At 36.7% G+C, this 27,970-nt stretch overlaps 1 protein-coding gene across 9 annotated transcripts in view; it reads right to left on the reverse strand.

The window, feature by feature from the left end:
* Nucleotides 1-12,010: 12,010 nt before the first annotated feature.
* The window catches only part of LOC110006414 (protein-tyrosine-phosphatase PTP1-like), a 32,525-nt gene continuing 16,565 nt past the window's right edge, over nucleotides 12,011-27,970 (reverse strand). For 2 of the 9 annotated variants that reach the window (XM_088852270.1, XM_088852272.1), the window contains 7 exons: nucleotides 23,796-23,892; nucleotides 23,568-23,650; nucleotides 23,309-23,449; nucleotides 21,740-21,874; nucleotides 13,069-13,217; nucleotides 12,846-12,987; nucleotides 12,011-12,280 (listed from right to left, as the gene is read on the reverse strand). In XM_088852270.1, coding sequence (XP_088708396.1) covers nucleotides 12,206-12,280; nucleotides 12,846-12,987; nucleotides 13,069-13,217; nucleotides 21,740-21,874; nucleotides 23,309-23,449; nucleotides 23,568-23,650; nucleotides 23,796-23,892 — 822 coding nt within the window. In that variant the 3' untranslated portion in view covers nucleotides 12,011-12,205. Of the gene's footprint in view, nucleotides 12,281-12,845; nucleotides 12,988-13,068; nucleotides 13,221-18,235; nucleotides 18,540-21,739; nucleotides 21,875-23,284; nucleotides 23,450-23,567; nucleotides 23,651-23,795; nucleotides 23,893-27,970 lie in introns of those variants that run through there. The other 7 variants (XM_088852266.1, XM_088852271.1, XM_088852269.1 and 4 more) reach the window with 6 other exon arrangements.

Consider the following 27,970-nt stretch of genomic DNA (forward strand, 5'->3'; position numbering starts at 1 on the left):
CAAAGTAAATAAAAAAAGCTAGCACAACAACAGTATCTTCCAAGGTTGATCTTGACTAGCACTCAAAATGAATCCGCAGTTATCCTGAAAAAATGTTTACCATAGTTTGATAAGTTTGGCTACTCAGTAAGTGATCATCATAATCCTAAAAATAATCATGATAGAAAGATATCAATATTTTTCAAAATGAGATCTATTAACAGAAATGCATCAACAGTTTCACTTTCAATAAATGCATAATTAAGTATAATCTGAGTAATTGAAATGCTTATAATACTTTTAACGGCAGTACATAATTCAAAGGATTTCACAAAATACGCTACTGGCATCCCAAGTAGGTCACCTATATACCCCATCAGCGTCCTGATGGGTCCACTTAATCCCTATCGGCGTCTCAGATAGGTCCACTTAATCCCTGCAGGTCCACTTATACCTCACCGGCGTACCGGGTGAGTCCACTTAATCCCTACCGGCGTCCCAAATAGGTCCACTTATACCTCACCGGCGAACCGGATGAGTCCACTTGCATACTTAAATTATTTCTAAATCTCTTTAAACATTCGAAAGCAGCAATATCATGTACTCAACATATCACTGAAATCATTAATATGAATTTCACTTACGAATTGCTCACCATATAGATAATACCTTTATATTTTCAAAGCGAATACTATTGCAGCTAGCTCCAAATCATGAATTGGATATTTTTTCTCATATTCTTTCAACTGTTTGGATGCATATGCCACTACTTTCCCATATTGCATTAATACACAGCCCAAACCTTTATGTGAAGCATCACTATAAATTACAAATCCCCCACTCCCCTCAGAAATAGTTAAAATAGGTGCTGAAGTTAATCGAACTTTTAGTTCTTGAAAACTCTCTTCATATTCACTTGTCCACTCAAATTTGACATTTTTCTGTGTCAATCGAGTCAATGGGATTGCGATTCAAGAAAATCCTTCTATAAATTTTCTGTAATATCCTGCCAATCCCAAAAAGCTTCGAACTTCAGTCACATTACTTGGTTGTTTCCAATTAACAACGGCTTCAACCTTTGAAGGATCAACTGATAGACCTTCCTTTGATATGACATGTCCTAAAAATATCACTTGTTAAAGCCAAAATTCACATTTACTAAGTTTAGCATACAATTTCTTTTCTCTTAATATTTGCAATACCATTCTTACATGCTGCTCATGTTCCTTCTGATTCTTGGAATAAATTAAAATATCATCGATGAATACCACAATAAATTTATCCAAAAAGGGCTTAAAGATCCGATTCATCAAATCCATAAATGCAGCTGGTGCATTGGTTAATCCAAAAGGTATGACTAGAAATTCATAATGGCCATATCTTGTTCTGAAAGCTGTCTTAAGTACATCTTCACTTTTAATCTTAAGCTGATGGTATCCAGAACTAAGATCAATTTTTGAAAACACTTGTGATCCTTGTAATTGATCAAATAAATCATCAATTCTAGGTAATGGATACTTATTTTTCACTGTCACTTGGTTCAACTGTCTATAATCAATACACAATCTCATAGTCCCATCTCTCTTTTTGACAAACAGTACTGGAGCACCCCAAGGTGACACACTGGGCCTGATAAAACCTTTATTTAATAATTCTTCCGATTGTTGTTTCAGTTCTTTAAGTTCTGCAGGAGCCATTCTGTAAGGTGCCTTAGAAATTGGTGCTACCCCTGGCAATAATTCAATGGAGAATTCAATTTCCCTGTCAGGCGGTAATCCTGGCAATTCTTCAGGAAATACGTCGGGAAATTCTCGGATAACCGGAGTGGTATCCAAATTTATTTCTTCATTCCTATCTTCTTTGATATAGGCAAGAAAGCCTTGACACCCTTTTCGAAGGAGGCGATTAGCTCAAATACAAGAGATTAAATATGATGGGGAGTCTTCTTTGACACCATTGAAGTAAAATACTGGTTGATTCGAAATACTAAAGGTAACAATTTTCTTATAACAATCAATACTTGCATGGTATGCAGAAAGCCAATCCATGCCTAAGATTATATCAAAATCTTGAATTTTCAGGAGTATTAAATCAACCAACAGTTCATTTTCTTCTATCTTTATTACACATGATTTGTACTTTATATTGGTGTTAATTGAATCTCCCATCGGTGTGGCTACCTCTAGAATGTATTCCAATTGTTCTGGTTCTACCTTTAAGTGGCATGCAAAGTGTTGTGACACAAATGAATGAGTAGATCCAGGATCAATCAAAACATGAGCTACTTTTTGGAAGATAGTAAGAGTACCTTAGATCACTGATTTTGAGGCCTGAGCGTCTTGCACGGTAATCGCAAATACTCTTCCCTTCATCTGAGGCTTTGGAGCTATCTCTCCCTGCTTTGGAAGCTGTTGTGTCTGTAAGCTAGGACATTGTCTAATCTGGTGTCCCAATTTTCCACATTTAAAACAGGCTCCGGTATTCCTATAACAAGGGCTTGATCCATGATTTTTCCCACATTTTCTACATGGTTCTATTGGGTTTTGAAATGGCGAGGGCCTTGGCTTCTTGTTTGGCCTTTCAAACTGTTGTCGATTAGATGATGTAGGTCTAACATGACTGTTCTGATTTTTAGTCTTTTGGTAATCTTCAAAATCTTTTTCGACAATTTGGGCACGATCCACTATTTCAGCATAAGTTCTTAATTTCAAGACTGATATTCTGCTTCTAATAGCTGGCCTGAGACCCCTTTCAAATTTCTTCACCTTTCTTGCCTCATTGTTAATCATATGTGGTGCAAACCTGGCCAATTCAGTAAACTTGACCTCGTACTGTGCTACTGTCCTATTTCCTTGGATTAATTCTAGAAATTCCATTTTTTTTTGGTCTCGAATAAAATCTGAGAAATATTTTTCATTAAATGTCTCTAGAAATACTTCCCAAGTCAAGGTTTTATTTTCTTTGACCAATACTCCTTTTGCCATTCGCCACCAGTGTTGTGCCTCACCTTCTAACATAAAAACTGCCAAGGCCACCTTCCTATCATCAGGACATTCCATAACCTCGAATATTTTTTCCAATTGTATAATCCATCCCTCGGCTTCCAGTGGGTTTACAGCACCCTTAAAAGAAGGTGGGTTTAATTTCTTAAATTGTTCGATATTGCTCCCACCATTTCTTGTAACTGACTGCCTGGGTGGATTGTTGTTTTCCATCTGATGTTGCATTAGAGCAACCATATTTTCCAAGGCTTTGTGAATTCCTTCCATATCGGCTTCAGCTATTCTGGATCTTGACTTTATCCCGGTCCGTACACACAATAAATGTGATTTTAAGTACATTCTTTTTAAATTTCCTAAGGATCTTAAACCTATTGCTCTGATACCATAATTGTCACACTCCAAGAATTTACAGTACTGTTATTCTTGAGATGTGACAGACAAAACATATATACATCTATTGATAGGACAAATTTACAGTGGCGAGGCCTTACAAAGTAAATAAAGAAAGCTAGCACAACAACAGTATCTTCCAAGGTTGATCTTGACTAGCACTCAAAATGAATCCGCAGTTATCCTGAAAAAATGTTTACCATAGTTTGATGAGTTTGGCTACTCAGTAAGTGATCATCATAATCTTAAAAATAATCATGATTGAAAGAAATCAATATTTTTCAAAATGAGATCTATTAACAGAAATGCATCAACAGTTTCACTTTCAATAAATGCATAATTAAGTATAATCCGAGTAATTGAAATGCTTATAACACTTTTAACGGCAGTACATAATTCAAAGGATTTCACAAAATACCCTACTGGCGTCCAAGTAGGTCACCTATATACCCCATCAGCGTCCTGATGGGTCCACTTAATCCCTATCGGCGTCCCAGATAGGTCCACTTAATCCCTGCAGGTCCACTTATACCTCACCGGCGTACCGGATGAGTCCACTTAATCCCTACCGGCGTCCCAGATAGGTCCACTTATACCTCATCGGCGAACCGGATGAGTCCACTTGCATACTTAAATTATTTCTAAATCTCTTTAAACATTCGAAAGCAGCAATATCATGTACTCAACATATCACTGAAATCATTAATATGAATTTCACTTAAACCATTAATAACAGTCACTCTCTATAACATTTCAAAAATAATCAATCAAATATTTTGGGCTCAAATTTAGAAAGGTAGCAGTTTGTAAAGGCATTCTAGCATAATTGCCAATTTAATATGTATAGAAAAATTCTTATAAAAATTCAAGAATACGGAATTATCACAATTTATGGGATATCAATCCACAAATAAGCATTTCACAACAATACTATAATCAATTGCAAAAATGTCAATTTTTTTAAATAATAAGGCAGTTATTTGCACATGAATTTTACAATGTCCAAATATTCAGAACAATAGAAAGAAATATCACAATTTTACTAAAAACAGAAATATCACATTTATTTCTAACAATAAACAAGAAAAATAAATAAATTTATTTTTCTAATTTACAGCATTCAAAATTTCTAACATAGATAAAATATCACAATTTTTATTAGAAAGATTATTTTTCAAGATAATGAGGTCACGTGCGCATAAAATTTATCGCGCTTAAAATTCATGATAATAAGCAGAAATAATTATTTCATTTCATTTTTAAAAAGAATGGATTATTTTTCGAGACAATGGGGTCAATTACACACAAAACTTATAAAATAAAGATCCTGGACGGAAATATCACTATTTATTAAAAACAGACTATTTTTCAGGAAGACGATGTCACTTACTCACAAATATTTGAGAGGGAGCTGCCGATAAAAATTCGGTTCGAGAGAGGAGTTCACTGTGTTTCGACCAGAGAGAGAGAGATCTCGAAATTTTTTTAGGGTGGGAGTGCTCACCTGCCCTATTTAAATTCTTATAATGTATTATTATATTATTTTATTACGCTCTACCTCATACCTGAGGTGTCGCGTTAAGAGTCTGCTTTTAACATACGAAAACCACGTCCACTAAAGGACGTGGCAAACAGCAAGCAGCAAGCAGCAAGCAGCATCAAGCAAAAGCAGGCAAAAGCAGGCAAAAGCAAAAGTTTAAACCGAAGTAATAACTTTTGAAAATAGTGATGGTCCCCAAGGACCATCATACTCAAACAGACCATCACCTATTTAAAAGCATCTTTTCTCCCTTTTTTTTTTTGAAATTTTAGGATTGTTACAGCCACCATCACACACAACGGTCATCAAGTCCCTTGGCTCTCTCCTCTAAGCCTAAGCTCCGACCTCATCAAGGGTTAACTTAAAACCCTCCTCGATTAATTCTTTATGCCCAGGTACCTTGGGTTTTCCAACTGACTGGCCAAGATCGATAAGCACAGTCTGGTATAAAGCAAACGTTATTCGTTTAGTATAGTCCTCGAGGGACCATACTCGCACTGAATTTATGTTTTACTATAATAAAAGGATTTCAATATGCACTCATAACCTTTAAAGGCCACATAAACCTAACATTCTTAAACTTTTAAAGAGAAACTATCATAAATTTTAGAAAGAGAAACATCCACAAAAAAATTTAGAGATAGAAATATCTCTTTGTTTAGAGAGAGAAACTGTCATAGAAGATCTATGCCCCCTACCATTCAGTCGCCCAATTTTGATCAACAGAGCGACTCACCGTTTGCTCTTAGATCTGATGTATCAAAGTATTTTATTTTTAGTTTTTTTATACAAATTGTATGAATATGAAATTTGATACGTGCCATTTTCTCATTGGGGTGCACTTATAAAAAATATTAAAAATAAATTTTCGATAAAATATGATAACCAAAATACCATTTGAAACTTTCAAGGGTATTTCAGTCATTTTATTTTACTATTACTACTATTGTTATCATCATGTAATTATTATTATTATTTACGATGAAAACGAATTACAAAAAAAAAAAAATACCTCCAAAATGTTCAAATCTATATTTTCGATATCGAATATTCTTGTCATGGATTCCTCAAATCTCTTGTTTGAATAAACTATATAAAATTCATGGATTATTTACAATCATTTTCATGTCCATTGCTCAGTCCAAATTTGATACAGTTTTTCTTTCTAAATTTTTAATACTCTCTTTAAAACTCAAAATTTGGGATAGTTTATCATTAAAATAGTTTCTCTCTCTCTAAAACTTGATATGGTTTGTCGCTCTAATATTTTAATAGATTTTCTCTCCAAAACTTAAAATTTGAAATTGTTTCTCCAAAATTTTTGAGATAGTTTCTCTATCTAAAATTTTCAAATGCTTTTTCTCTAAAGTTTAATATAATTTCTCACTCCAAAATTTTAATATACTCTCTTTCTCTAAAACTTAAAATTTGAGATAGTTTTCCTCTCTCACATTTTTTGATACAGTTTTTCTCTCTAAAAATTTTAGGTATTTTCTTTCTCTAAAATATGATATAGTTTTTATCTCTAAAATTTTAAGGTACTTTCACTCTCTAAAACTTAAAATTTGAGATAATTTCTCTCTAAAAGTTGTGAGATAGTTTCTCTCTCTAAAATTTGATATAGTTACTATGTCTTAAGTTTTAAGATGCTTTCTATCTCTAAAATTAAAATTTTGAGATAGTTTTTCTCTCTAAAATTTTGAGATAGTTTCTCTATTTAAAATTTGATATAGATTCCCTCTCTAAAATTTGAATATACTCTCTCTCTCAAAACTTGACATTTGAGACAGTTTCTCTCTCTAATTTTTTTGATATAGTTTCTCTCTCTAAAATCTTCATGTACTTTCTCTATCTAAAATTTGATATAGTATCTCTCTAAAATTTTAATGTACTTTCTCTCTCTAAAATATAAAATTTACAATAGTTTATCCCTATAAATTTGTTGAAATACTTTATCTTTTTAAAAGAATTTAGGTAGTTTCTCTCTCTAAAATTTGATATAATTTGTATATCTAAATTCAAATATATTTTCTCACTCAAAAATTTGATACAATTTTCATCTCTAAAATTTAAATATACATTCTCTCTCTAAAACTTAAAATTTGAGATGGGACCTCTCTCTAAAGAATTTGAGATATTTCTCTCTAAAAAATTTCTACAATTTTTTTCTAAATTTATTATAGTTTATCTCTCAGAAATTTTAAGAATACTTTCTCCCTCCAAAACTTTAGATTTCAGATACTTTATCTCTCTAAATTTTTTGAGATAGTTTCTATCTCTAAAAATTTTTAGATACTTTCTCTAAATTTATCTCTCTAAAAACTTTTAGGTAGTTTCTCTCCAAAATTTGATGTAGTTTTTATCTTTAAAATTGTAACATATTTTCTCTCTCTAAAATTTAAGATTTGATATAGTTTCTCTCTCTAAAAAAATTGAGATAGTTTCTATCTCTAAAAAATTTCAAGTCATCTCTCTAAAATTGGATATAGTTTCTTAAAACTTTAAATTTGATATAGTCTCTCTCTCTCTCTCTCAAAATTTCACATAGTTTTCCTCTCAAAATTTTTTTATGTATTTTCTCTCTCTAAAATTTGATATAATTTCCCTCTCTAGAACTTAAAATTTGAGATAGTTTCTCTCTCTAAATTTGTTGAGATAGTTTATCTTTAAAAAAAAATTTAGATACTCTCTCTCTAAATTTTTATACGTACCAAATGTGCCCAATGTTTCTGGTTGAGGGGACCGTGAGTGGAATCCATAGGCCTTGTAAATTCAAAAAAACAAATTTTGTTGTGGAAATGAAATTATATAAAAGTTAGGGTGATTTTCTATGATTTAATTTCTATAAAATTTTAATATCCTAGCCACAGAATCCATGCGCCAAAATCCATGGGCCTAAACGGCTCTAAAATAGCGAGATGGCTTTTAGTTTCATAATGGATGATCAATGCCCCACCGGACCGGCTTGGAATAATTGAATTGGAGTCATATGGCTTTGAGGTCCATATAAAAAGTCACCCAGCGAGCTTATGCATCTCAAACCCTAGCTGGTCTGGCTCTCTCTCTCTCTCTCTTCTTAGCGAAATAAATTCAACATTATATAACGAGACCTCGTACGTGGGTCACAAAACCTCAAACTATATGTAAACAAGTTTTTCTGGAGGGAAATTAAAATAAATATATGTTTTTCAATATTTTAAAAATATCCTTAAAATTTCAAAATTTATGTAGATGTCCGATTCGTTTAGTCGTTGTTGGTTTTTTTTTTTTTTCGCAAATAGCCATTTTTTATGCATCTCAGTTTCGAATTGTGTTGATGCATCTCGGTTTCGAATTGTGGTGAAGTTGGTTTTTTTTACAAAAAATATACTCTGCTGTCGTGAGAGTATGTTACGCCTTTAAGAAAGTTTGGTACTAACGAGTACCGATCAAATTTATTCTTTATGTTTGATACTATCAACACCGTATTATTGTCTCTCTTATGTTCAGTACTAGTAGTGCCATACAATTTTTTTTTATTTATATATAACCGAAGCAGAGTACCAAACATAACATTTAAGAGAATAAATTTATTTGGTAATCTTAATATCTAACTTTATTTCGAGCATTCATATGTTCAATACTCACCGAATGGTGTTTTTTCGCAAAACCCAACTTCAACATATTCCATAACTACGAGTACTGAAATAATGGACATTTTGGGAAAAAATAGACAGGAAAAATAGGTACATCAACGTATGATTTAAAGTTTTCGGGATATTTTTTTAATATCCCTAAAAGCGGGTTATAATAAATCTGAGGGTCCCTTTAGAGACCTAGAGATATCTGTAACGGAGGTGATTCTCCAATGGGATTGCCTATTTCCACTATTTGAATGCGAAAAAAGGAGGCCAAAACAAGGAAATCGATCTTCTAGAGAATCAGATGGATTGCACTCTCCATGAAACGGTTTCATATGGACCTGAAAATAGATGCTTTATTAGGAGTGATCTAGTGACAAACAGGTGAGGGCAACAGTCCGATTGAACCGGCCAGGTTGGACCAGCTATACGGTGAACTAGTCACATAATTAGAAACTAGAAAAAAATAAAAAAATACATATAAAATAGAAAAAGAATGTCAAATCTAGAAAAATACAGGAAACTAAGAGAATTTTAAGAAATATACTAGGAAAAAAATAATATCTATCAAGTATAAATGTTTTTCATACTCCATTGTTTATTGAAGTTGAAGTGCTAAAAATTAAATAAATATAAAAACCCCAAAAGAACTATTATTTGTTTTTAAAAAATGCATAAAAGCTTCCTAAAGAGCAATACCATACACCATGGGTAAATTGCAACAATAAACTTAAGATAAAACAACGATTAACAGGGACAAATGAAGTAATGTATTGCAAGAATTTGGGGAAAAAAATCATATATAGTAGATTTTATCTAATCAAGCACGGATGTTTGTCGTTAAAGAGGAATCAAATGAATTCAAAAGAAGTTTTTCGGAAGGTATCAATAAGCTAGACCCATACTACGAGTTGTCTCATGCCATAAATAAACACATACACTCAAGAAATCCGTTGGACAGGCGTATTCACATCTCTTACAATTTGTAGTGTCCTCTATTCAACAAATATACATGGATTTGCTTCCAACGGGACCAATCTCCCCATTGCATATTGATACTTATCGAGTATAGAATAAATTTACTTTTCTTTGTTCCTATGAGCAGAGTCGTTCGATTATTACCAAGGGCACGAACTTGTCCAAGACAATCCACTTAAAAGTGAAAATGGTCAGGTCCACGGCATAGTCTTTTTCAATGTGATAAAGTTACATAGTGTCTGTTTTGATGAAGGGGGTATTTCCATGGGTTTGCCTTGGTATCGTGTTCATACCGGTCTTGAATGATCCCGGTCAGTTGCTTTCTGTCTATATAAAACCCCTAAAAATCTGAAATTTTATATAAAAAAACAACAAAACAAGAAAATGGTGTAATAGACTTGCGGATTACCGAATACAAAAAATTGCCAAAACTTCTCCGTATAAAGAAGCCCGGTTGTTAAAGCCCCAAATCCTACGTATAATAATCAAAAGGCCAAAATGTCCTTATAAAAATAAAACACAAAAAAAGACACTAAAAAAGGTGGAAAAAGTGAACTAATTTTTTTTTTAAACAAAGCAAAAAAAAAAAATGAAGGAAATGTGATTGTTTCAACATCGTCTAACCGGTTGGTTCAACCATGAACCAGTGCACCAACCTGCAACTCACTCTCTCCGGTATTAATGGATTCGGAAGGAGGAAAGGTTTTTATGCTTCCCCTACAGCATAGAAGTTCTATCTTCCGCCTACCATCCAGCCGTCCAATTTTGATCAAGAGAACCACTCACCATTTGATCTTAGATTTGACGTCTCAAAGTATTTTATTTTCAGTTTTTTTTATACAAATTGTATGAATATGAAATTTGGTAGGTGCCATGTTCTCAATGGGACGGACCTATAAAAAGCATTAACAATAATTTTTCGATAAAATATAATGATCAAAATACCCTTTAAAACTTTCAAAAGTATTTTGGTTATTTTATTTTATTGATTATTATTTTTATATTTATTTTTAGCTAGTGTGAGTTTAATAGAGAAATGGACATCCAAAATTTGGTTTCGAAATAGTTTATAAAAAAAATTAAAAACAAAATAGTGTAGAGACGTGACATTGTGATTGGGACAATCTTAACCCTCCATTTAAAATGGACGGTTGGATAAAGAGAAGGATAAAACTTCTATGCTCTAGGGGAAGCATAGAAAACTCGCCCTCTAGAAGGAATGTTGCTACACGAAAGGGATATGAATTTTCATAAGCTATCCAAACAACATCTTCCAGCATAAGCGAATTCATGGATATGCCTATTCCAGGAGAGTCATTCCCTCCGGACAAGCATCTCTAGGTATCCGAGCCCGGATATAGTAGGGAAACACAACCTATTGCCATGGTCATTTCTCATAGGAAAAAGTTTATATAAGGGCGAGGACTGAAATAATCAAATTAAGACGCACCTCAAAAATTTCACTAGAAAAACAAATTGGTATCTCAACCTCAAGACATGAGAAAAATGAATTTCAAAGCTTGAAAATAATGTACCTTATAATGCATTTTAGGTCCATCAATTTTCAATATCATCAAGTGTTTATAGATTTGTTCAATCTACACTATTTTTGAAGCTTTAAATTTTATAATTACAGATGAAAATAAATGTTCAAGCCACCACAACAATTACTGGTATTGAAACATCTTTCAACACTATACAAACCACACCCTTTCTCATAGGGTCTACTTAGAAACGTTTTTCTAATTTAAAATTTTGATATTTACTTCATAATTAAAGTCCAAGTTTTTGAACACGAAGCCTAGATATAACTCTCCAAATAACTTAGACAAATTCCTTGTTTCCATCATAGGCCCTTAGAGGTTCCATGGCTCCTAAGGCTACATGTTTTTCCCAAGCGCAAGGTTGCTTCTTGGGCTTACAAAAAAAAATGTTCGGGCCTACACTTGGGCCTGATCCTCAGCTCCAACAATAAATCAGGCAGGGCTTGGCTGGAGTATGGCACTTGCTAGGCTCATGCCTTAGGCTACTAGGCTACATAACCTTGCCACCACATTTTGAATCTTTACTATATTGAAATGTATAATGATTAGGCCATTTATTTTTTATACAAGGTTATAATCATTATTGATCATTGGATGTGATATCACTTCTTAATGATAAATTTCTCCAAATGTGTAACACACTTCAATCTATTGGATTTCACAGGTAGCTATAAATAATTACCCTTCTTCTATCAAGAATAAATCGTTTCATGAATAATATATTCTCCTATGCAAATTTAGGAGCTCAAAATCATTAACTTTTTCTCCTTTTTTAAATTATATAGATGATTTCTCAAATTGCGGATTAAGTGGGGCTTTCTCTTGAGGGACCAAGTGCAAAGCTTGCTCCAGCGGGAGCATGCACCCCATTGAAGCTCTGTATGTTTTCTCATTCCGACAAACCTCCCACTCTCTCTCTCTCTCCTCTCTCTCTCTCATGTACCTGCGTCTCAGGTGGACAGGAGAATGGTATACATTTGGCTGGACATACACCCTGAAAATGCAAATCTACAGATAACAAGTGGTCAATTTTGCTCTCAGCAGATAACAAGTGGTCAATTTATGTCTAACAAGTATAGATAACAGGATGCAGATGAACTTGCATTAGTTTCGCCCGCTCTAGGATACCATTGATTATCGTTGGGCTACAAATCACTGTTCTCCACTTCCTGAGATGAGGTCTTCTAACTCATCCATTATGACAGAGTAACAGAACAAGAATTGTTCCTGCAAAACCATTACTCAATTACATAGTATCATCTACAAAATGAAGCAAAATCCATAATCATATCCTTGATCAAAATATCATTTCATTAATATGAAATTGATTCGTTGCTGAGGTAGACCCCTTAAAATACAAATAATAAGGGGTGTGGTTTGCATAAGGTTGCAAACTTAAACAATAAAAGTAAGATGCAAATTTGGTGTCAAAAATTCTTAGGGTGGCCCGAAAATCTATTTTCATCTCTAATTATAAAATTTTAAATTAAAAAAATGGTTCAAATCAAACAGATCTATAAAAGCATGACAATTTTGAAAATGGACGGTCCAGATAATGTATTGCAAGATGTACTATTTTTGGGACTTAAAAGCTTCTTTTTTTTTTTTTTCATATCCATGTATATTGATGTCAAGATGATCAATTAGATGATTTTTCAACATCAAAACATCCTTTTCACAGGGAGTTTTGTGATGCAACTTAATTCTACAATTTAAGGCGTCAACCTTAAACTTTTTCCAATAACGAGATAAAGCAGTAATTTGGTCACTTGATTAAGTTAACTAATCTTACTCGTGTCTGAACCATCCCAATACGCTCATCTCGGAAGTTGCTAATGGTTACATGAAGATCCACAGCCGACATATCCCCAACAAGAATTCTCTGGATTGTGTGATATATTGTACAAAAGGCACCAGTTCTTCCAATTCCAGCACTATCAAGATATGAAATCTCAGATGAGAATACACTTTTATATAATCTAGAGGCTAATTTAAAGTAAAATATGTGGTTTAACCTGCAGTGAACAATAAAGGGGCCCAATTGTGGAGCTATGTGATAAAGCCTCTTCAAAATTTCACGAACAGATGTGGTATCTTCTGGCACCCCATGGTCGGGCCACTCTGCATACTGAATGTGTAAAACTTGGTGCGAGATTTCATCCAACTGCTATGGAAAAGAACCATGACCACAAGTAAACATCAATAGCATCAGTACCTGTCGTGAGATATGCTCATGGGCTTCGACACTTTCGAATTTGAGTGAAGGTAGGAGGCAATAATATTTTTTCCTTTTTTTTTAATTTGGGTTGGGGGCGGGGAGGAGCAGAGAAAAAGGTTCCCGCTCATGGGCTTCGACACTTTCGAATTTGAGTGAAGGTAGGAGGCAATAATATTTTTTTCCTTTTTTTTTAATTTGGGTTGGGAGCGGGGGGGGGGGGGGGGGGGGGGGGGGGGGGAGGAGCAGAGAAAAAGGTTCCAGGCACTAATGGTTGGGAGAGAATGATAGCACTACTTGGTGGGAGAGAAGGAGAGATTATTTGCTAACTTGAGGCCACACAGTCTATTTCAATTTATCGACATAATGTAACTGGCATAATGATCATAGTTACTCAGCTGATTCCAAATAGGGGCACAGATTTTCTTTCAACAGGGATGGCATACATTGCACCATAATACAGAAACAGGATAAACAAAATAAACATATTCGACAACCCAATGAAATAAATGCATTAAATTCAATTCGCCCCTTCAAATCCCAAGTAATCACTCCAGGCAACATGGTCACAAAAAAGTGAAGAAGGGATATGAGCTATGTTACATGGATTCTTCTGTTTGGGTGCTGTGCTGTGTCTGACTGTAATGACACATAACAGTAGAGATTCCTCTGGATTCTTCCTCATGATTAACCACTGATTACATCATTTTAGAGACCTGATATTTTCTGTTTGGGGTAGACACCTTTGAAGTTTGAAAAAAGAATATCCATCGAACTTGGAAAATATATACGGATTCAGCCATTTCAGGTAAGAAAAAGTTTATATAAGGGTGAGGCCCTAAACAATTAAATTAAGGCACACATAAAAAATTGACTAGAATAGGTTGTTTCAATGCCCCCCAAAAATTCTCAAATTTAATCATTTTGACCTCGAGATGTATGGAACATTCGAAAAATGAATTTTAAATCTTAGAATTAGTGCATCTTGTGATGCATTTTTTGGACGGTCAATTTTCAAGATTTTCAAGTGTTAATAGAACTGCTTGATCTACAATATTTTTAAAGCTTTAAATTTTATAACTAGAAATGAAAATAGATTTTCAAGCCATCCCAAAGATTTCTACTACTGAAACAACAGCTTCCGCCACTATTTAAAGGTACGCCTTACTTTGAGTGTTTAGGGCCTCAGCCTTACGCCCAGAGGAATTCCTCCCAGCTGACTTCCCTGTACTCAAAGAGAATTGTCTAAGCGCTCTCTCCCAAAGCACTCACAAAGTGCATAAGCACGGAGCGAGGCCTAATGACACTCGTTGGAATAGATGATGGTCTTCCTCTGATGTCTCCAAGCGGCCATAATAGAATAGATAGGCAAAGCAGCCAATAGCAGGTAGCTCTGTTCTCGCCTGTCGCCTTATACAAATCGCACCCTTTCAGGTATAATTGATTGTTTGTTGCTATTCATCACAAAATGAAATATTAGTAAAACATAGTTGAAGTTGGTTGTCTCATCATACCATAGCCATGCGGCCAAATTCTCTTTTTTATGGCATGAGGGATCAAATACACCATCCCCATTTCACACACTGACACACATTCTTGTGTCCATGCAACATAGAGTTATGAGCTGTGTATTCAAAAAAGGACTATTAACTCTGGAATATTTTTCAAAGGCCCAAATGCTTTCTAAGATATTTGGAGAACTAATAGCCAGCTTTACTCGACAAAGAAAATCCTAAATGTAAAAAATATCGCTTAAGCAATCACATTCCCCCCAGGAAACTGAACTATCCTTGCCTACAAAATGACGTCAAGTGCATCACTGTCAACCCTTAAGCATAGGGGTTATGGCAGGCATTTGTGGATCAAAGGCAATGCGTCATTTGCTTCTAGGATCAGCATGTCTTTTCCTCTACATTTTCGTAATCATGATTGTACTCATGTAGTACATGGATTAGGAGAACAGTTTACTTGTGTCATTTATGCTCTGTTCCTATTTGGGACAAGTGGAGTCCTAATAAAGATAGGCACTCCTGCAAATTTGTGTATCAGCCTACCAGGACTCGAGTAAGGTTTGGAGATAGTAGCCAAATTGCAGAAATTGATGATCAGTTGAAGTAATATGAATGCCGCTTGATGAATGGTGCGAACATATGTTCCACAGTGACTAACATCAGTTAGTTAACTGGTTCTGTCTCAGTGCTTTAATTATAAAAAGAAGGAATCTAAAAGGCCAATAGGAGAATTGATATGAGGGAGATGGTTTTCCGCTCTGCAATGCCTCATCGCCCCCATAACCCCTCACAGCTGCAAGCTCCCTGCCACCCCCATCACCCCTCACCCTCAACCCACCCCCCTCATTCGAGTTTCCCCCGAGGGAAACACTCTACCTCATCTTTCCCTTCTCTCTATGAATCTTACACCAAGCTCATCCCCACCCAAAAACCTTCCTCTCGCCCCCAACCTCTCAGTTCCTCTTCTTCTCTTCCCCATTCCCAGCCACCTGTTTCTCGCTGCCCGCCCTCCATTCGCCGCTTCCACTCCAACCCCAACTCAATGCCTCCTATGCTTACATCTTGCAGGCTCCGCAATCCTTTTCGCCTCCTACCCCTGATAAATCCCAGCCACAGGTGCCTCCTCCATATCCCTGCCCACCCCTCTCTGCTCCTTTTTCCATCCCCGTTGGAGGCAGTCATGCCTCTCACCTGGAGAAAGCTTTGAGGTTCTTGCTTATTGGTTGGTTCCAGCCTGCACACAACGATGCCAAAGGAGTTCAGAGGTGGGCAGCTGAGACTTGGGATGTCTCAGCTCTCTCTTGCAGGAAGCTCTCTTCAGGGGATTTCCTCTTCTCCTTCCCCATAGAGGAAAAGATGCTCGAAGTCTTGAGGAGCCACAAAGAGTCTTTTCATGGTGCTGCCCTTTCCCTCACAAGCTGCAACAAGATGATGGGAGCAGCGGTCCCACAAAAGATCTGGCTGTTAGCCTCTTCCCTTCCTCTTCATGTGTGGAACATAGATACTTTCTAACGCATTGGAGAAGCCTGCAGAAAGTTCATTGCAGTGGATTGGAAGTCTGCTGGGTCTCTCCCTCTCGGCTCCATTCAGTTGCTGGTGGACGCTCTAATTCCTGCCCAGATCCCCCAAGCTCTTTGGTTGGAAATTGATGGGTTCTGCTTCCAAATCCCAATCTCTTGATCCTGTGCATTGCCTCCTTCTCATCGCCATGTTCATGATCTCTATCGCTTTGCGTCTAGAGCATGTCCTTCCGTGACCAGGACCCCCCCCCTCCCTTGAGCCTGAATGGACCTTAGTGAAGAGAAAGCATCCACCCCGTCGCCCCCATCATTGAAGGGTCCCCCAGGTTCCCAGCCAAAAAACTTTCCCTCAACATTCTTTCGTGGCCCTGCAGGTCCGTCTACCCAGTCCAGTTGTGCAGAGGCTTGGGAGTACCATCCATCCGTCAATCTCCCAGGAAGCAACATCGATGGCTTCGCAGTCTGCCATGCCAGCTGCTTTTCCTAATGGGTCGACACGTAGCCCCTAAGTACCTGACAGCCCTACCTGCCCACCACTCTTTCCGCACCTTCTTGCCTCCATCCTGTCGTTCCCCTTGGGACAAATGTCGATCCCTCGACCGACCACCTCTTCACCCAATCCCTCGCCGTTACCTTCAAACCCTCTGTCTGCCCCGCCCGTTTCCCTTAATCCCCTTTTGGTCCCTGCTCCCCTCCTTTTCTCTCCCACCGGCCTTTTGCCAAGTGGCGAGCTTCTTGACCTACACTTGGCTACAGTCTTTTCCTCCCAAATCGAAACCTTTGGTGCGGCCCCCTCTTCCTGTTCGTGTAGCTCTTCTCCGGCTCTCGTCTACTTCCCTAACTTCATTCTCGTCTACTTCCCTACTTCCCATTCCTTGTCCCTTCCCTCCCCTCCTTTGGCAGATCCCGCTGTCTAGAACTCATCCTCTCCTCACATTCCCTCCCCCCTTCCATTTTGCTCATGCCCATTTCTCTCCCCACTACTCCCTTTCGCCAGTCCCCCCCATTTTGTTGCTTCACCACCTTTACCCCCAACCTTCCTCTCCCTTTCTTCTAGAAGCAGCTCGTCTCAAGCTCTAAGGTGCAATTTTTCACCCAATGCCCTTCCCGTTTCATCCTTCTCATCTCCTTCTTCTGGATCAGCTATCCCTGGCAAGGAGTTCTCGTATTTTGCAGCCTCAGTTGATTCTGTATTTCTCGACGGCTTGAACCGAGTCCAAGGCAACCCTCACAAGGTCTTAAGGTGATGGGCTTCAGATTTAATGGCCCAAGGGACGTACTGGAAGACTTCGTCAATTGGGAATCCAAATCTCGCAGCAAGAAAGGAAAAAGAGAGCTGGCCAATCTTCTTTCTTTTGAAGTCAATTACAGTTTTGGTACGTCCCCAATTCCCTCTCTCTCTTCTGCATTAGCCTTAGCTTCTTCAGCTAGTTCTGCAACTAAGCTCCGTTCTCAGCATACTGTTAATCCCCCTGGTGACCAATGAAGATTATTATGTGGAATATACGAGGCCTGGGCCAGCTGGAACACGACAATCGCATATTTAGGTGTGGGAGAAGAGATAGTGCATTGGACTCCTAAGTGCAATAGTGCATCGAGTCCAAATCCTGCACTCGCTAACACTGCCTTGACCATTTGTTTGCGAGGAGAAATCATGTTTTCCTAACTATTGGAGAGACATCCCCGACCTACTTGATTTCTCATGTAGTCATAGCCAGTGTTATCCGATTCATTTCGGAGCCTTCTTTGGTTTGGTTGAAAAAAACGAAGCAATTTAGTTCTTTGGTTGATTTGAAGGAAGACTTCAGAATTTCTTTTAAAATTTAATATAAATAAAGTATATATTGATATGTAAAATATATTAAAATAATAATTTCAAAAATAAAAATTTGAAAATAAAAAAATAATTAAAAAAAAAACACAATTTAATGCTCACCTAAAGCATGCCAAAGCTTTGGTCGAAGAGGCTGAATCAGACCGAAACAGCCTGAAGTAAGCCCAAGCGAATGCACCACAACTTCGCTTCACTTCGGTTTAGGCTGAATATACGAAGACTCTAGCCTCTTCAGCCGAAGTGAAGCCAAGTGAATCTGATAACATTGGTCTTAGCAGAGCATTGTGAACTGCGTAGAGAAGCTCGAAGAGCATTTCTTTTGTGGCACCCGTCAGCCTCTAGGTATTGTGTGCATCTCTTCGAATTCTGAATACCAAGTTGACGGTTGTTGCACATATGGGGTACACTGTAAACATTGTTAGCCATTTATCGTTTTGGCATCCAAGTAACTCATATACCAACAGGATGATCGATGAATTGAAATTTGAGGCAAATAAGATTAACTTTAACCATATCAATTTTGGAGCTCTGAAAATTTAAGGGCTTTCGTACACAAAGAATCAACTTAAAGAACTATATGAAGTTTCAATATGCAAAGTATCCATGACAGAACGAATATAGCAACAAAAGGGGAAGAATAGAACAAGAAATCAACAAAAGAGGGGGTTTTCACCATGACAGGGATGAGGAAAGGAGATTAAACCCATTGATAATTAAACTCATGGGGCCCAATATTTGTAGTGGAAGGAGACTCCAAAAACGTCATTTCCTAGGCTGCAGGCACTACAACTACTCCTTGGTACCTTTCCATGATTTTTGATGAAATTGATTTCATATGCAGGGATATGAACGTCTTATGGTGGCATACTTGGTGGACATTGAACGAGTTCGCAGACCTTCTCGCTAAAGACGGAGCACGGGCCCGTCCCGAAGACCACGACTGGTCCATCTCCTTTTTTGCTTTGGACCACAGAGGGAGTCTAGGGCGGTAATTAGTCACATCTACTTTTCCTGTAACCGGGCACTCTTATAAGCCCCATTTTTTGTAATACACATGTACATATTCTGTAATCAGGAAGGTCCAAGGTCATTTTTTGTATAAGGCCGCTGGACCAATTTTTTGACCAAGAGACCCGTCTCGTGGGTACTCTGTCCCATCTTCCCCCCCTCCTCTTTGTACTCTATCTCCTTACAGCAATACAATGTTAACTTTTCTCAATAAAAAAGAAAGAAACGGGAAACTAGATGGCAATTTTGAGAAAAAATAAGGGTGATATTCTTGAGGTTTATAAACGCTTACAGAGCAAGAGACGTTTTGTCCTAGATTTATACTCACATGTCATCCAGTTAAACCCTAAGGGCATCTTAGTCAAGTAATTCGTCTATGAATCTCACGAACGAGCCTTTCAATGATAAATTGGGTGAATGCTTAATCTTAAAAGGGTTTCTCTCATTCTCTTCTCCATGCAACACCAATGAATGCATGCTGATTTGTCTAGCATCGTATTGAGACAGCAAATGATGAAGATCTGGTCGTAATTCTTTCCCTTTCATGAAGGTATCTCTTCACTTAGTTTTTGTTTATTCCTTTTATATTGGACATCGACCATTTAAGGTAGCATTACAGAACAGCTTCCCTATTTTGACAGTTTTTTTAACAGAAGGAAACGTAAGTTGCTAGGACGTATGACCTGTTCTTGGGCTTTCTGCTTCACCTACTCTATCCTCTAGGGGTTAATTGTTTGACTACTGAAAGGTTCACTCATGCGTTGCAACTTTTGAATCAAAGGTGGAGCTAGTTTTGTTCTTTGTGGTTTCTTATCACTCAGCTTTTGCAGCTTTCCTATATAGTTGGTAATTTTGGTTTACAGGGCATATTATTTCATCATCTTTCTAGAGAGGCCAAAATGAATGCTGATGCACTCACCTATGGTGGAGTGGCACAAGATGTGTTTTGAATAGAGCCTGACAATTCCAGCATTCAAGACGCCACTTTGTCATCTCATTAAGGCCACAGCATTCCCTTTCTTTATTCAATTTACTTATTTTATAACAAAATTAACAGTTGCTGATTAAAAAAAAAGCATGTCTTCCCCAATTAGCCATGATTTAGTTTCAACAGGTTGGTTCAGAATAGACCCTTTTCAACAGGCTGGCTGAGAATAGACCCTTTCTTCAGGAAATTTATCAGGTATGCCACCAACAGAAGTGCAGTTGTTGCCTCCTATACCCACCCCCAAAAGAGGCCTATATCAGTTCTATACTGGGGATGGATTAACGATAATCATGTATAGCTTTTCAACTTGATGCTGATGTTTTCTTGAAGTTCTAAGGTACCCAAACAGGTTCGTTCACCAATATTTTGATGTCTTCCATTGATGTATGAGGGCCAACTCATGTCCTATCCATGACTAGTTCGATATACGAAGTCACTTTGATTGGCAACTGCTCTATATCTCTACATAAGTATTTGTTCATTTGAGTCAGATGTTCCAAATGTTCTTAGAACCTTAATAAATGAAACACACTTAGAATGCTCTGACTATGGGGGAGAATATATGACTACTGAGATTCTAAGCTTTTCTTAACAAGTGAAGGAATTATTCAAGTCCTCGCACTCAAGGATCTGAAGCTTAAGGCACATCAATAGAGCTCTTGCCAACAAAATGAAGAATTGCAAAAGCCAATGGGAGCTGAGTACAGTAACAGAATCCAGCCTCCGGCATCAGAACCTCAACCATGACCTCTGTCCAAGACTCTGATGGGAGCACCCATTGAAGTAAGTGCCAAAGTCCATAATCCAGAGGCAGCCCATGCTGGACATGGTGTACAGGAGGAAATCGGTGAAGAATCAGCAACTTCCAATCTCTCAGAAGTTAGTAATACTAAAAATCCAAAGCTCAGATCTCGTGACACCCTAAGTGATTACTGATACTCAAAAATCATTTCAAGCAGTAATCCTTCTAAACATGCACCCATTACTCCCTAACAAGATATCCAACTAAACCGACACCAAGAAAAGTTGACAAATTACCTTCTCTTGCCTCGTGAAGTTTCAACAACTAAACCCCTTGTCTTAATGTTTTGAGAAATGTCTAATTCATTACAAAAACCTTGCGAGAGTCGTGATGTATAATTATAGTGAAAGGCAACCCACATTTCGGGTGCTCAGAGTGACATGGTCTGTGTACAGAAAAGGGACAGTGAGAGAAGGAGAAGAAAAGAGAGGGCAGAACTCCTCAGCAGCCCATCCCTCAAAAATTGTCCATGGCTGCTAAGGTTGTGTTTCCTGATCATAATTTTCATTTGACGAGAGCTGTCTATAGTCCATAAATGAGGGCTTTCCCATGGTTTCTAACTACCATCCAAGCATTATCAAGTATTTCTAAAGAGCAATTCAGCAAATCATATTTGGATTTCCGGAAACCTCAGCTCTTCTATGATTACAATCCCTAATAAGCAAAGAAAAACATAAACAGGATTTTTTTTTTGGGGAAGACAAGATTTAAACATTATGACATATTCACAAAAATAACATCTTATCACACATTTCACATTTCACAAGTTTATATCCTGATGACTAAATTAATATTTATAACATCTCACCTCTTTGTGCTTGACTTCCATGCAGCGCAATACTAAAGAGTTATCACTAGTCTTCATGCACTTAGTAGTAACACAAACTTTTCCAAATTCTCTAGATCCTTTGTCTGCTTGAAAATAATCACCACACTTCACCATCTGAAAACCAATTTGATTTGTAAGAGCACAATTGGCAACCCAAGGAGGGAGAGAAAATTGTAGGAATTCATGACTGGGCGCTATTTCCAGAGTTTCAATACCAAAATATCAAAGAGATAAATCAAGTTTATACATGTGGTCTAAATTGTATGAAAAAGAGAAAAGTGCTTGCTCTTGTGGCTGGCATGCATCCATAGGAAATAAATGGTCAAAATTAAAGAAGGGCAGTCATGAAAACAGGAAGCACATATATGTTCAAGGTAACATATGTCAGCTGGAAGGCCACAAGTTTCTCACATGAATGTGTTCAATGATATAGATTCCAAAATGCAGAAAAGTAACTTTACATTCAGAACTAATGCTTGCAGCAAACCGGCAGCAATTGACAAAAAGGTCAATAAAATCAATAGGAACATTTTAAAAGAGACCTCTTGCAAATAGTATTGAAACAAGATTTGATGACTAGATGACATGAATCAACAGAATGAGTAAAGATCGAGACAAGAAAGCAAAGAAATAAATATATTTCATTGTATATAATATGTGGCTGACAATAAGATTTCTCATAAACTATATTAAAAAAATACACATAAATGAACCTAAAATATGGTGAGGAAACACATACTACAAGAGACAATGGTGATGGAAGTTTAACTAACAGAACATAGAAATGAACTTTTAATTGACAAAATACATGTCAATACAGACTTCAATAAAATTCCACATGTGATTTACAACTTATTATACGATGAGAAGTCCATTCACCAATAACAATCATCACAAAAGAAGGTTGAATATATAGAAAGTATTTGAAAAAAAAAATACAATAGCATATACTATGTATTTTTTAGTATGTTTACTACTCCTGTGCACAAAAAAGCAGACAGAAGACCACACAGTTGACTAAAAAAGTATCAGTTAGAATCTAATAAAGTTGCCCTTCCCCTAACGCAAAAGAGAAAGGCTGAATAACCTTCTAATAATTTCTAGAATGCATGGGATTTGACATCCATTGCTTTGTGACAGAGAAAAAGTATATACTGTGCACACACTGTGGTTTAGGCATGATTAAGGAAACCCCTTTCCATTACATGCCCACACAAATAAGTGATACAGAAAAGGATGCCCAGAGAGAAGTTTGAATTTAAAAGAAACAGCAAATACACCAACTTAAAATTACATAATTAACTACAAACATAGCATATAATCTCTGGAGAAGAAAGGAATCCAATGGCAGAAGCACTCCAAACAGCTCATATTTAGAATGCAACGATCTGGTCGTTGGACATTTGCAAACACATTCAGAACTATCATTCCCATAATTATCAAATGAAGCAACAATCAGATGATCATCTCTGAAAGACGCAGTCTAGCTTCTCATTGCATTTCAATTTACTATATGGAAATTACCTTGAATCTGACACAATGAAGTACCTTGTAATTATCAATCAACCGAGTGAGCATTACAATTACAGGGCAATGGAATTGGATTACCATCTCCCAAAAGTCCTCAAAAGTTTCTGGTAGAGGTCCCTGGGTGGCTATAAACTGTGGCAGTCTTTCACAGGAAGTATTCTACACAAAAAGTTCTATAGTAGTCAAAAGACACCATACGAGTAAATGGTTACATGCAAGATACACTGAAAGCAATTTTAATAATATGTGTGCATCACTAACTGAACAATATTGATACCGTAACAAAACTAGCATTGATATAACCACTTCCAGAAGACTTGTTATTCCGATTTTGATTGAGAACAACCCTTGAATCATCGACTGGAAAAGGATAGCAAGCAAACTTCAGCTGTTTAAATTACCACATTTTAGACTTGAAAAATAGATCAGATACTAAACAATATCTAGAACTTAAGGAACTGAATAAACTGAAGAAAATAGTAAAGGATGCATTATAAAATAACACATGGTAAGACATCTCCATAGCGGTTTTTGTTGGCATTAGCTTCTTGGAGAGCCACTTGGCACCTTCGTAACATATCACTCTTTCTTAACCTGTTTGCCTGTCAAGTAAGAAGCAGCATCGATAACTACACAAGTTTGGAACTATGACTATTTCAAAAGCATTGAGACAACAAATCCAATCCAGTAAAAGAAAAAATGGCCATCAGACTACATAGCATCTGAGACAAATAAGAATACATAGCATTTGAGACAAATAAGAACGAAAAGTTTGGTATAAAAGCTTTTATACAAGTAAACCGGCAAAATTCATTTTTCCTTTTCGAAAATCATGATCTCCTTGCAAAAAAAAAAAAGGCAAAATATTTACAACTCATTAAATCGCTTGTCAGTTAGTTGTGTAAAAGCATTAATGTTGGTTTATTTGTTGACGTTAAGTAGTTATTATATGGGGAACAAGTACTCAAGTGCACGACATCATAAATTAACTGACTGATCTCAGCTGGCATTTTAAACAATTTTTCTACCAAAAGAACTGCTTCTATCATTTTGGAAGCTTCATTTTTTAATAATTTGGAAGTCGTAAGTATTTAAGAGAAGAAGGGCGCCTTGTACATGCACTCAAGAAACCTAATAGGGAAAGTTGAGATTTCAAGGTGCTAGGGAGTTGAGCTTCTGAAAGAGATAGCTTCCAAGCTATGCTCCATCTTTTCTATGAACCAGTTCTTCAATTAGAGGAGGGTAAAAAGAAATCTTGAGATTTTTTAAAAGATGTCACCAAAGAGAGCCTCTCCTCCTCCATGTCATGCCAATGAAGCATCGATAACTACACAAGTTTGGAACTATGACTATTTCAAAAGGATTGAGACAACAAATCCAATCCAGTACAAGAAAAAATGCCCATCAGACTACATAGCATCTGAGACAAATAAGAATGGCAAGTTTGGTATAACAGCTTTTATACAAGTAAACCGGCAAAATTCATTTTTCTTTTCCGAAAATCATGATCTCCTTGCAAAAAAAAAAGGCAAAATATTTACAACTCATTAAATCGCTTGTCAGTTAGTTGTGTAAAAGCATTAATGTTGGTTTATTTGTTGACGTTAAGTAGTTATTATATGGGGAACAAGTACTCAAGTGCATGGCATCATAAATTAACTGACTGATCTCAGCTGGCATTTTATACAATTTTTCTACCAAAAGAACTGCTTCTATCATTTTGGAAGCTTCATTTTTTAATAATTTGGAAGTCGTAAGTATTTAAGAGAAGGAGGCCGCCTTTTACAAGCACTCAAGCAACCTAATAGAGAAAGTTGAGATTTCAAGGAGCTAGGGAGTTGAGCTTCTGAAAGAGATAGCTTCCAAGCTATGCTTCATCTTTTCTGTGAACCACTTCTTCAAGTACAGGAGGTTAAAAAGAAATCTTGAGATTTTTGAAAAGATGTCACCAAAGAGAGCCTCTCCTCCTCCATGTCACGCCAATGAAGAGCCAAGATCTCAGCTCAGGTTTTGCTCCATGTGGAAAGCATGGTGGTTGCTATTTACGTAGAACTCAAGCATAATTAAGCACCATATGCACTGTTCAAATATCATGTAAGATCTTTTACTTTAATATGTTTTCCACTGTTTGAAAACCTTTTAGGCACAGCACCTTTTGGTAACTAAGGCAGTTTCTCGGATGTCTGGCTGGGCACCTCAAGTTTAGGAATCCAAAAACACAATGAAGAGGTGGTGGTGATGAATTCAGTTAAAATTGAATTGCATAATGAACTTAATGTATGTGTTGCAGTTTCTAAAAGTGCATTCATGAATCAGTAAACTAATAAAGGCATACTAGTATGCCCCACAATTCAAAATTAATTTTAAAGAACGGTTGCAATTTTAGAAGGATAAAGAAAATTTTGGCTGCTAATATGATTCACATAGTGCACTTGATGTATGTATAGAAGTTCTAATAACGTATTCATGAAACAGGAAACTAAAAAAGCCATCAATGTCCTACAATTCAAAATTCAATATCAAACGCCTGTTTGGATAACATTTAAGTTTATCTAAGTAGACCATCTTATATAAAATTAACATATTCTGCATAATATTATTTTCTTAGCTATTTGGTATGTACCAATGATTTCAAAAGCGGATCGGTGACCCGGATCGGGCACCTAAAAAACCGATTCGGATCGGCGAATCCGCTGAATCGGTCGGATTAAAGCTTAAAAAAAATCCGAAAAAATTATTAAAATTCATTATAAATATTGTTTTTGAGGAATCCAATAAGAAATGAGGGTACTACATTATTAACTTTCAGTTTTTTCACCAATTTGTGAATATTGAGATGCTCTTTTCCCTGTATAAACTTAAGTATTAAATTTGCATCACATAAAAAAAAAACCATAGCATTATCATGGATAAAATATATAATTATATATGGACTATAATAAAGAATAGACTAAATCAATGAAAGAATGGCCATTAAAATCTCGTTTTGGCGAAAAACCCTAATCCGCTAAAAAAACCCAAATTATTACAACCTAACTAACTATAATCCAAAATTATTACAACCTAACTAATTATAATATTATATACTGAAATTATAATTATTAGTTTACATTTTATAATTATTTTATTAGATAAATAATAACAAATTAAAAATATTTTATAATATTATCTAATTTAAAATGTATTATTGACAACTTAAGAAAAATAGTACATTACATGATTTATAATGTAAAAATTAATAAATAAAATAAAAGACTTGGTTATCAATGTAAAAATTAATAAAATGCCTACAAATTTTGGAAAAAACACTTTAATTTATTATATGCCCAAAGGGGAACAAAATTAGCTCAAGAAGGGATAACTATTATATGGCCCAAGAGCGGATTCGAACTTGAGATGTGAAAACAAATAACATTAGTGATAACCATCATGCCTCCTTAACATATGTGTTTAAATTGCCTATTAATAGCATATATTTACATTATGTTTTCATTTAATGATGTTTGGAAATTATCCTACATCGAAGGATGAGTATTCAAATATGCTATATAAATAACTATGTAATTGGAAGATTAATGCAAGTGTGAAAACACTAGGGCATCAGTGCAAATGCAAACGTGCATGTGCGTGTCGCACGCGTGGCACATGTGGGAGTGGTGTGCGTCGCACGTGTGATGTGTACGTGTATGTGCGTGTCGCACGTGTGTCACATGTGGGAGTGGTGTGTGTTGCACATGTGGCACATGTGGAACTGGTGTGTTGCATGTGTGACGCGTACACACGTGTGGGAGTGGACGCGTCACACGTGTGGGAGTGGTGCGTGTAGCACGTGCGATGCACACACGTGCGTGCACGTGCGTGTGGCACGTGTGGAAGTGTGTACGGCTCGTGTCACACATACACACGTGTGTGAGTGGTGTGTGTGGCGCGCGAGACGCGTACACACATGTGAAGGCTAGAACCGGGAGGGAACCAGCTAGAACCGGGTGGGAACCGGCTAGAACCGGGTGGGAACCGGCTAGAACTGGGAGGGAACCACTAGAACCGGGAGGGAACAGACGGTTTTGCTCTGGAACCGGGCGGTTCCCGGTTTTGTGCTGGAACCGGCACGGCCTGTGCCGATTCCCGAGTCTAACCGGGAGAGTCCGGTTCGACTCGGCGATTTTTAAATCATTGGTATGTACCTTATATTATGTATGATATTATGTACTTATTGTTTGGGTAGACAGATTTTCAATCTCTCTCTGCCTTAAACAAATAGCACCAGACATGATAAAGTTACAGTGAGTGAAGTACAAACAACTTTTCAAAAAGACAAATTTATATGGGGAATTACATACAAGTTTATCTCAGATGATTTTTTATGTTGGTCATTCCTAAAAAAGAGATGACTAGTTATCAAGACTAGTTTTATTGAATTTGTGAATTATCAGTTTTAACAAGTACATCCAAATATAAGCTAAAAGCAGGTAGCAATTTCGGTGATGAGCTACCAAATAAGGCTCCAATGATTTAACCTCTCTCTCTCTCTGTCTCTCACACACACACACACACACATATGGCATAGGGTGCCTAAGCACCCACCTAGGCTAGCTAAGTAGGTACCTATAGGCCATGTCTAGGGAGGGCATTGAGGGCCACACCGCATTGCCTAGGTGCCCTATTTTTTAAAGCACTGAT

The sequence above is a fragment of the Amborella trichopoda genome, chromosome 11, assembly GCF_054954075.1.
Source record: "Amborella trichopoda isolate Santa Cruz 75 chromosome 11, AtrichopodaSantaCruz75HAP2 v2.0, whole genome shotgun sequence".
Classification (NCBI taxonomy): domain Eukaryota; kingdom Viridiplantae; phylum Streptophyta; class Magnoliopsida; order Amborellales; family Amborellaceae; genus Amborella; species Amborella trichopoda.